The sequence below is a fragment of the Pinus tabuliformis genome, chromosome 4_1, assembly GCF_031772625.1.
Source record: "Pinus tabuliformis cultivar Carrire ecotype Pingquan chromosome 4_1, CPIR1, whole genome shotgun sequence".
In the NCBI taxonomy this organism is placed as follows: domain Eukaryota; kingdom Viridiplantae; phylum Streptophyta; class Pinopsida; order Pinales; family Pinaceae; genus Pinus; species Pinus tabuliformis.
In genome coordinates this window covers 742,339,821-742,351,740 of record NC_142303.1, presented here as the reverse complement: position 1 = coordinate 742,351,740, position 11,920 = coordinate 742,339,821, and the positions used below count along the sequence as shown (strand labels likewise).

General features: G+C 33.8%; 1 protein-coding gene across 1 annotated transcript; it reads left to right on the top strand.

Moving 5' to 3' along the window:
- Positions 1-9,063: 9,063 nt before the first annotated feature.
- Positions 9,064-10,796, top strand: LOC149178281 (uncharacterized). The gene is made up of 3 exons (XM_089423593.1): positions 9,064-9,271; positions 9,418-9,701; positions 9,855-10,796. The coding sequence occupies exons 1-3, from the start codon at positions 9,073-9,075 to the stop codon at positions 10,794-10,796; spliced, it is 1,425 nt and encodes a 474-aa protein (XP_089279719.1). The 5' UTR covers positions 9,064-9,072.
- Positions 10,797-11,920: the final 1,124 nt, after the last annotated feature.

Genomic DNA, 11,920 nt, shown 5'->3' with positions numbered 1-11,920 from the left:
TATAGTATATTAAAATCCATTAGCACAAATTTTGAATTCCTTACTGAATTTGATAATGGAAAGAATTTCTCCATTGATATCCCTCACCCTTCTTTGTACTAGTTTCTAATAGTAGCATGCGATTTCTCTAGATGCGGTGCAGGAAACCATATCCCCTATGTTTATTTGGGCATAAAAAATGTAGCATTTGTATCCTCTTAGCCTACTTTTGATGGAAATAATTACTCAAAGAGTGATGCCCTTTATTTCCTAGTATAGAGGAGCACATTCAATCATTCCTTGGTTGGGTTCCTAAAATTCACCTTGTTATTCAACTTCAATGTTTACTTTGGCAAGTTTTTATGCCAATAATTCATTTGATGGTTCCTCTTCCTCTGACTATAAAGTTGTAATGTTTCTTTGTCTTTAATAAGATCTTCTGCAAGGTTTCTTAATGTATATTTTTTCTTATTTATCTATTTTTGTAGTTGGATTATTTGGTGTTTCCTTTGCTTCCTTTTTCTACTGAGTTCGTTTCTATGTTGTAAGTTTTTCTCTTTGGAGGAATATTTGGAGTACTTAGGAATGAAAGGCTGGCTGGAAGAGGAAAGCATAGTATATTCAGGTGAGTAATAATGATAGGGAAATAGATAACAATGAATATTATAAGGGAATCATTACGACACGGGGAAGCAAGATGATCAATTTGAGTACAGAGAGGTTTTCTCCTATGAATATCCTATATGTGTATTGGCTAATTATCTTTGGAGTTCAGTAATTTTAGAGGAAAGATCATTAGAATACATTGTTAGCATACTTATTCATAATAATTCAATATCTAAATCAAATGTTGTGGTGGAATTTTTAGGGGATGATTTCTCAATAAAGGATTCAAAATTAGAATATTCAATACTATATAGAACTTATAAATGAAAATCATAACAAATATAAAAATCTAGTTGGTGAGTGTGTGTTGAAAAAAATTCCAATATTTTCATACCTCTCCTTGATTTTTTCTTACGAAACATTTTTTCCGAGTGGTTTCTCTTTCCATAGATGTCAAATTTACTTTTTTCCTTAGAACAAAATGTTTCTTAAATGAAACTCTTTCCTTGAAAGGTCAAGGAGAAATGGAGAATTACTTTTTCTTTCCTTTTCCCGAAGAGCATGAACAATGACTAGGGCCAGAGACATGTTTTGGGTTTTTCTTAAAACAACCATAACCATAAGGTTCTCTCAATTGGTTGCAGAGAGGTTGGTTTATGAATTTAGAATGCATATTATGCTATTTAGAAGCCTTGACATTTACACATGCATCCAATACTTTTTGGTGTAGTTCTGCAAGAGAGTAATCTTTAAACATTTTACTTTTCTCTTCAAATCATTTCCTTACAAGTTGATGGATGGTCCCTAGCCATGATTGAACATAGTATCTTCTAAATATAGGATTGGCTCCATCTCTCTCTATATATATAACAATTTTTGCATCATGCATTTGTATTCATGCCTTAAAGAAAGAATGCACAATATTTGAGAAAATATATATCATCATATTGGATTTTATCTAACTTGATATCAACACAAAATTATATATTGGTAGCAGTGACTAGGTTTGTTAGTGGTAGTGGGTCTATGGGTCTTGTACCTTCCCTAAGGATGTTATCCCTCTATTCCTGGGGTATTTGTGTCCACCAATGAGCTGAGAGACCTATGAATCCCTAAGTTAGTGTTGTAACTAACGTATGTACACACACACACACACACACATGTGTGTGTGTGTGTGTGTGTGTGTGTGTGTGTGTGTGTGTGTGTGTGTTTATGTGTGTATTACAAAACTCAAAGATAAATTAACATCAATCAAAAGGAAAATCGAGTACTATAGTCATGCTTTGGCAAGAACTAATAAGACCCTCTCCAACTAAAATTTATTTATTTAATGAAAATTTTCACTTTGAATGGAAGTCCCTAAGAAATGTTTAATGTTAAAGAGAGATGTCCCATTTGTTTGGTGAATAGTTTTATGGTGTTTTATTTTTTTACATATACATAATAAATGATGATATTTTATAATGTTTGTCACAATGTGAATATGAAATATAAATATCATATATTGACTTGGAAGCATCATTTATCTACCAAGACACAATATTTACATTTGCTTGGTGAATAATTTTATCAAATTTTTTGTTATTCCTTGATAAGGGTAAGTGAAAGTTAATAATTACATGGCATGACTAGTTATCAGAATGTAAATTTAAAATAGAAAGAACAATTTGAATATTAACTATGATTTAATGTACAAGAAACAATACCTTCAAGTTTTCTCCTAACCCACTCATGAACAAAAATAAAATATTCTAGGCAATGTAGAAGAACTATCTTTTGAAAAACCCTAGGAATTGAAACATATTTTAGACTCACCAAAATAGGAGGTACCCACTAATCCACTAGGGGTTCAAATTCTTGAGGAAAAGGAAGACCCCGATATTCATGTGATTATATAAAAACCAATAAGAGAAGCGTCCAACAACCATTCTATAAAACAAACACATAAAAGGATGTGATGGTCATGTTCATGTAGGTTATATAAAAGTAGTATGATACCTATTGTCTATAAAATTGAATTGAATATTTGATGATATAGTTGTAGATTTTTCACGGTGGAGCAGGTAAGTGGAGACATAAGGCATAGTGAAGTGGGGACAACATTGTTTATGTCCTCGAGAATTGCAAGGTAATCACTAGGCTAAAAAATATTATTTCTTTAACCTTAATGGAGTTGAATGAAAATTTAAAATCCTAAGCAACAACACTACCAAGTTAAAATCCAGCTTGCTAAAACAAGTGAAATGTACTACTAAAAGTATTAAGTAAATTCTAAGATTAATATATATATATATATATATATATATATATATATATATATCTAAAGAAATGATTGAACAAGTGTCATGAAATGTTATCCTGTACACCGCCTACTAGGGTCTATGCTTTATAATTGAAAGAATGATAACATAAATTTTATATTGAATACTATGAATGTTATATTAAGAAAGATTTAAAAGACTCTTGGAAATTTTATGAATTGTATTTTGACATCACCCCAAAAAGGAGAAATATCCTCTTTGAACTTTTCCTACACAACTATGTCCTACAACAAAGGGTAATATGGTCACTAGAATTATATGTTAGGAATGTACAACTTAGAGAATTTAACTCTTGGTTTTCAATTGAAATGATGAGGTCAAAGCCTACAAAATTGTATAAGAATGAGGATATGAAAGTGGAACGAGAGATAAGAGGAGAAGCAGATAGACTAGGTGGTGCTTTGAAAAATCATATTCAATCAATTGTAGATCTAGTCTCCTACCCAATTCTTGAGAGAACACAAGGTTTTTGCATAATGTAGCATAGTCATAAGCACCTTTAGAATTGAATTTCTTAAGCGTGAAAAGATTATCGAAAATACTAACAAAGGATATACAAATACAAAATCCATGTTCAATTCTAGTGCTCAAGATTGATCTCGACACATTTTGTTTGTATATTGAGGGACTTAGGAGGATTTCCTGTAATTGAATGCATTGAAGTTGATGTTTCTTCTCATGCTATACCTCGTTACATACTTAAGACAATTGGGAGAGCATGGCATTAATATTGAGAAGAAAATATGGAAATAAATTGTCATGTTTCCAAGTTACCAGTTGTTGTAGCATCAACAAACCCTAATAAAATTTATGACACCCCTAATTTTCTAAAGAAAATATTGATCAATATTTCTTGAATTTCTAGGGCTATGTTACAAGCTCTAGTTCTTAATTGTTGTCATTTTCCATTTTTTTTTCATCTCTATTTTTGTCTTATAAAGCTTTAGTTCTTTGGTTTTTTGTCATGGATGAACGTGGGCTTTTGATAATATTTCATCAAAAGAGTTTGGGTCTCACCAACAATCCATTTATGAGTCTAGATGATTTTATCTATCACATTTTTCACTAATTATTAGAATGGATTCCAACTTGATAACTTGAAGTTACAACTTCCTATTACCCATCGATGTGTAGGGTTAATGGGCTTCTATTATCATACTCATTCCCTAAATTGCTTCCCCTTATGCGCTACTAGCTCCTCCATGACTCTCCAATTATGTGATGCATGTCCCTTGCATGTGTAATATTGTGGGGATATCCGTATTATCCTCCCATAGTTAAATGATATTTATTTTTGTCTTGAAGTTTCACCTCAATAACCCAATAGCCCGATTTCAAATTATCCATCCATGTGTATGACGAATGGACTTTTATCGTTGAAGCATTTATACATATCGTTTTCATTTTCTCCTACCTAACTTATTGTCCTTTTGACATAGGTCACAACAATATGGTATGCTAATGTTATCCCTCATTTCCCTTAGACTCCTTGTTATATTTGTTTCTCATCCAAACAGACATGCCACTTCTTTCTCCTATGTGATCCTCATAATTCCATCATCTTGCATGTCATTGGCATCAAATATCCTTGCACTTCTCACCAAATGATTTAATCAGGTATTTCTAATAGTGGTATGAAGAAATATCCCTTCCATAGGCTTAAAAAATATTGGTGGGTTTATCGATGCATTGAATGATGCCACATCATCCAAAAGGGTAAAGTAACAATGATGAGATTTAACTCATGTGAAGCTGAGTGGATAGGATTTTTTTCTATGAGAAAAGAAGATAATATTACCATAAGGAGATGCAAAGGAAGCCATACGATTCCCATGTGAGTTTCTAGGTGGACCAATGATGTTGATTAATGACTCGCTTGAAAATAGTTTGCTTCAGAAGATGTAGCCTTGGTTCTAAAGCACATCCTTTCCTTCATGATTATCTTTAATGGGACCAATTAACTCAAGAGAATAATTCCTCTTTTCAATGTTTATCATTGATGCCTTGATCCTAGGATGAAGACATTGAGCTTCTATAAATAAGCAACTCCTAGTCGAAAATGCAAAGGGATGAAACCCGTGAGAAAGCTAAGGTGGTAGTTGTGGCATTTGGAAAGAATGTAAAGGAAAGGAGAAATGATCAAATATTCTCTTATACTTTCAAATGGAGGAAAGAGAACGATGATTCTAGATAGGATATAAAATGGTTTCCCTCATAACCATAGGGAAGGGCTATGAGGAATTCCATGTCCTTGTATTGAGGTAGAAGCCCTATTATTAATGACATATTTTTTGGTTTTTGTTTTATATATTATTTCTAGGAAAGAATACATACATTATGGCTTGATGCATCTCATTTATGGGAGAAATGATGCTTAAGATGTTGCCTGGGTCCAACCACAAATGGGGGATATAGGAATCACAAATTTGATCTCGAAGAATGATATTTCTTGGATCAATGATGATTTTATAGTTTCCCTCAGAGTGGATATCTTATATAACTTTAACGATTCTAGCACTCTATAATACAATGATCCATGATCACATTTACAATTATAGAGTGAGTTATGTAGACCTCCACAACATTGAGAAGATTAACGATATTCTCCCATTATGTTCACCAGGAATACCAAGTCTGTATACCATGATGTGTGTTTAATCCACTTGAGATGTCTTTGAGATTTTAGTTGATCAAGCTTCCTCTATCTAAGGCCTTAAGGGAATTGATCCATCTTTCACTATGGTACCTCACTACTCTGATGATTCATTACTCATCCACGTGTCATCTTTATAAACCCTCTCATAATGACACACATTTAACTCTTCAAATAATATAATATTGATCAACCACTTTGTTAGAAACTTAGAAAATGTCACTATCCCACTCAAACACCTATCCTTCACCCCACACCCACTATCATTGCTAAGGGACCTACTTGAGGACTTTGCCACAGGTAAATTTTCTCCTCACTATAAATGTCTCGTATTTTCATTTTAATCCCCTCCATGGGCACATTCAACCTTAAATCATGTTCCATTACTACGGTGGGACAACATATTTACACTAGAATATCACTTTACTCTAATTTTGGAAATAAATTCTTAATTGGGCTTTGTCATGAAATTTTTCTATTTTTTAGATATTGAAGAGTAGTCTCGTGATGGCTTAAAGGAATAATCTAGACTTTTGTGCAAGAAGATCATCCACAAAAAAACTTCCTTAGGTTAAGTAAGTGTACTTATCTTTTATCAACCAAGTTAAGGATATTTTTCATATCCTAGTTACTTCATAACTTCTTAGTTTCATTTCCAAGTCTCTATCTTAATCAATTGTGGTTCATACAAATTACAAGGAGAGAGCCATGCTTAGACTAGCCTCCAAGAAAGGAAGAATTGTTAGAAGAAGACCATCACAAAGACTAATAATGGAGGAAAGTAAGAACACGAACAAATGAATGCTTTTTGATACGTCCCAAACAAATGGAGATACCAATCCCCCATGATATTATGAAATTTATTAGACTATTCAAAATGATAAGCACTTGAAGAGTAAAGAGATTGTCAAGGTCATAAACTTAGAAAAGAATAAAAGAAGAGAATCTTCTTGACGATAAAATGGGTGGAATGACATATGAGAATATCACTAAGTCTACCCTCCATTTGACTGCTACAAGGCCAACCATTCTCTGGCACATGGACATGTTCAAACGGATTCTCAACCATGCTAAGAAAAGAAAAATTGCACCATATTCGGCGATGGTAGGGTGGAATTGGCCCACTATAGGCACCCCAAAATCTCAAGGATATACAAGCCAATTATCCTTAATAATAACTAGAAAATCTATTTCTTGATGCTTATATCAAAATCTATCCATCATTGGAGGAGGCTTTATAGGATTGGTGGGGTGACCATAAGCCATTGGATAGAAAAGATAGGGAAGGATGTTGAACCACATAGTTATGCCTACCATGTAGAGTTACTATAACACTAGTCTATTGGATTTAAGGAGAAAAGGACACCACCCACATCAAGTTGGAATGAGTACCTCTGATTAGCTACATCATAGAGAAGGAACCATTTTTTAAATGGGCCATAATGTTTTCAAAGAATCTAAGCAAATCCATTCTCTAATATTTCAAGATGATGATGTCATCCCTTAGGCTAAAAGTTTCGAGGGAAAAGAAGAAACTAATTTTTTTTTAATCATGTTTTCTATTTATATCCTTACAGATTTACTCAAATTTCATTTGTGTACACTCATTGGATGGAGAATGAATTTCTCCATCCAATGGTTACCCACCTTGTATACTTCTGAGTAGATTCACACCAAGAAAAAATCAAAATACATAAATTTGCAAAAATGCGTTTCGAACATGTTTTATTATATATTTGGATTTTTCGTAGTTGTGGGTCTACTCGAATGTGTGCAAAATGTGTACATGTTGTGCTATTGGGATAGGAGTATTGATGGAGAATCTTTTTCCGCATCCAATAAATGTACAAACTTGAAATTTCCTTAAACCTATAACAATATAAGTTGACAATACAATAAAAGGTAGTTTTCTTTCTTTTCTTTCAAAAAATCATAGCTTTCATTTTATTATTTCTATTACTATTTTATTGTTTTCTTTATAAAAATTATTTTAGACCTCAAAATGTCCTTGCTAAATACTCCTATCCCAATAGCATATTATTGATTTCTTGAATCACATGTCACTAAAATTTGAAATTCGAAATACTCCTATCCCAATAGCATATTATTGATTTCTTGAATCACATGCCAATAAAATTTGAAATGTATATAAGTAGTATCCCTTGAACAATATTTTTACTCCAAACAACAATAAAGCGTCATCAAAAGGATAAAAAGGAAAACAACATATTGTTCCTTTGCAAATAGAAATGGGGAATTAAGTAGTGTTTTTTTCGTGTGAACTCTGACTTCAAAATAAAGAAAACAACATAAATGTTCCTCCGCAAATAGAAATGGGGAATGAAGTAGTGTTTTTTTTCGTGTGAACTCTTAACCGTAAGTAGAGGTTTGCTAAAAGCAACTTCCTCCCTCCAGGTTGAAAATAAAATGTGTACGTTTATATGGGCTTGCCTAGAAGGTTTTGATGCGGAAATTTTGATTATATGTCCCCAGCATCATTAAAAATGCTAAACTACGAAACGTTGCAATGACGCGTAGGAAACGTTATGTAAAATTTGATGTGGATAATTTAATTGTATCTCCTGACTCCCTAGCGGCATCATTAAAAATGATGAACTAAAAAACGACAATGACACGTATGAAAAGTTATGTAAACGTTGTTGAAACGTGAATTTATCAAATATCTTGGAGATTTCGCCTGGACGGGGATTTTTTTAATTCACAGAATGAGTTTGGTTTTTTTTTTTCCAAATTCGAAATTGGGAGTGTTTAATATTTATTTGAATAGTGAAAATAAATTCTTCATGCTGGAAAAGTTATAGAGCACCTAAAATTCTAATACTAAAACTAGACCAACTAGACAACTATAATGTAAATTTTCAAAATTTTCAACAAATACCAAAAAAAAAACTATTATTTACTCAACTACTTTCTAGATGGCCTATTTAAACTAGTTTCTAGAAGGTCAAAGAAATTTTGTCTTACAAAATTCCACTGGAAAACGAAGCCCAATGTTGAGAAAAGATGGATAACTGATTAAATGACATCACTCGTGACTTCATTTGTGTTTTGGCTCGTCTTTTCACTTTGCGCAGCGCGATGATTGGTTCCTTGACGCGTTTTCCAGATGTCATGCGTCGCTGTTTCATTGTCAATAATCTTGGAGAGCGGCCCAAGGACGGGTTGAGCTTAAAATTATAGTCACAGAAATTGTTAGTTCTCTCGAGGCTAGATTATCTTAAATATCTTCCCATACATGGTTGGAGGCTTATGATTCAAGTGATTTAATGGTAGCAACTGTAATACCAATTTGGTAATGCGTCTGAGTACTGGATTCAATCTCCTTTCAGTTACGTAGTGCAGTAGTACATTACAGACAGATTTCTATGCATCTATAATGAGAAAAATCAAAGCTTTAGAATGAGAGTGACACAGGCCATCAACAAGAACCAGAGTTTTACACTTCGCTACTGCCCCTCTGTGGATAGAACCAGATAGATTATTGAGTTCGCCATGGAGTCAACCTTGAACCAGATGAGTAATGCATACGAGAATAACGAACACAGCCAGCTGCCGCCGGGGTTTAGGTTTCATCCGACTGATGAGGAACTAGTTACTTACTATCTCACCAAAAAGATTTTGGACAGCACCTTCTCCAGTTGTGCAGTTACTGAGGCCGACTTGAACAAGTGTGAACCTTGGGATCTACCAGGTAATGTATCACCATTATATGATATTTAATCATGATCTAGTACATAGTTTTCTTTACTTTGCTTTAATTTTCTATTGTTACAGGCGAAGGAGAATTTATACATTGTAAGTATTATGCTGTAACTAGGAATGATAACATGTGTACAGCAAAAGCTAAAATTGGGAAGAACGAATGGTACTTCTTCAGCCATAGGGATCGCAAGTATCCGAGAAGCCTTCGCACCAACAGAGCCACAGAGACTGGATACTGGAAAACGACCGGGAAAGATAGAGAGGTGTTCACTTCAGGATCATCTGCACTCATTGGAATGAAGAAAACACTGGTTTTCTACAAGGGCAGAACTCCCAAAGGGAAGAAAACCAACTGGGCAATGCACGAGTATCGTCTCCAAGGCAAATTCTCGAGTCAACCCCTCCACAAAAACTGCAAGGTACGTTGATATAGATAAATAATATTACATTTAGGTTTAATATTTTTCTAATTTTATTGGCATTACAAAGTACAGGATATGTAAAATACCTCTTGTGGTGCAACAAAAGAGAGAACTGAACACCTGATATGTATATGATTGGACTTGGTGCAGGATAAATGGGTGGTGTGCAGAATTTTTAAGAAGAGTGCTGTCAGGAAGAGGAGTTCCATAGGGATGACGAGAAGTCAGGCATATAATGATCTACTGTGCTCTCCATCCTTTCCTTCACTCCTGGAGTCCCCTTGCAGCATGACTGCAGAGAATGATCAAGAAACAAGATCGTTTGAAAGGCAATCCGGCACTTCTGCAAATGTTCATGATGTGTCGTGCCGCTCCATATCGACGGAACCTAACACTAATTTAACGGTACACCATCTTCATCACATTCAATCTGGCAGCAGCTCAGATTGTCCTGGTTGTTCTGATCAACTATCTGAAATGGCTGGTTTCATGGAGGAGTCTTCATATATGCACAATCTCATGCTAAATGGTCCAAGGATATATATGAATAAGATGTCCAGAGCTGCACAATTCTCAGAGCCCAGGATCAGTTGTGATCATATTAGTGCAATACTAGACCAGCAGCCAGGGATTCAACAGCTTCCAGGCTTACATCCCCCTAGACTATACAGTCAACACATGCCTCTACCATATCGCTCTTCAAATCTGGAATTTTCCACAGATCCATATTTTCCTTCTTTCCACCCTTCAAACGTGGTTTCGAATGTCCTGGCTGACGAGTCTGCAGGAATCCCAGTGGAGCTATTTTCTAGCTCTTGTGCACATCACAAAACATTAAGCAATAACAGTGCTATGGTTGCTAATAATTATGTTAACAGCCTTCAGTGGACTACCGATGGCCTCTGTCAAAGCATATTGGCTCAGCCTATTCAAGAGGCCGATGGGGCTACGTGTTTGAGTTCATATATTAATCATGAAATGACTTATGTTGTCTGCAATCCGCTGGATACACCACTTGACCAAGGTGATTCTTCCGCAGCTCCTCCAGTGGACTTACATTCTCTCTGGAATAATGGAGAGCTTTTATTCTAATGGAACTTCAGAAAAGCATTTTCTATATATATGCATGATGAGCTGCTTGCTGCATGATGAGAGACGAAGAGAGCAGAACTCCAGGGGATTGAGTTAAAACGAGAATATGGATTGAGGAGATGATACGTTTAGCGAATAAGAGAACCATTTTAATTTGGAAGTACCTATTTCTTCTGATAGGGTTTGAACCTTTGAGGTGATGGTTTGGGTTTGGTTTTTGTTTTCTCGCATGTTAGAATTGAACAAAAGATTCACTCTAAATGAGAACACTTCTTCTTTTTTACGGTGTGAAAATTTTTTATTCTTTAATGGAGAGGGAGAAGTGCTTTACACTTCAGACGATGTTTATGAATTTCGAATTCCTTCTGAATGTGAGACTTCTATGAAGAATGCACCAGCATCAGGTTTTTGGGTCTTGAGTGAAGTTTTGGAACTTCTTAGATGTAGTTTGGAAAGATAAGAGTGAGGGTCAATCTCAATCTCAATCCATCGGTGATGATTCTTATTTCTCTGATTTCAAAAATAAATTATTATTTTTATCCTTCCTTTTATTGCTTGGATTTTCTGAAGTGATTATATGTTAGAGGAAATGTAAATTTTGTTAATATTTAGTAGAGTGTTCATTATGTTAAATAATACCTATGGTGAAGAATCGATTTTAATGACTACTTTGTAAACCAAAAATATAATTTATGTACCACATAAAAGTGTTTTGATATTGGTGTTGAAGAAAACATTTGGTGCTGCTGATTTATTTGTTTAGTGTTTGATAATATGTATTTTTAATAAAATATTTATTAATTTAAATTTATTGTAAACTTCAATTATATATATATTTATATTTTGAGTGCTGTATAGTTGTATGTTACTATTATATGTAATATTTTTTGAAATTATTTTTTTTTAGTAATTTATTATTAAGAAATTTTTAAGGCAAAAAAATATTTGTATTATATAATTGTATTTCTACTTTGCAACAAAGAAATTAGATATTATAGAACTAATTCATCAAAAATTTCACCTTAATTTTGACATTAATTTTTAGTTTACACCTCTAGTAAGCTTAATTATCTTTTTCTCAAGTCTCTTAGAACATGGAAATATGCTTTGAATGGGGTTACCTT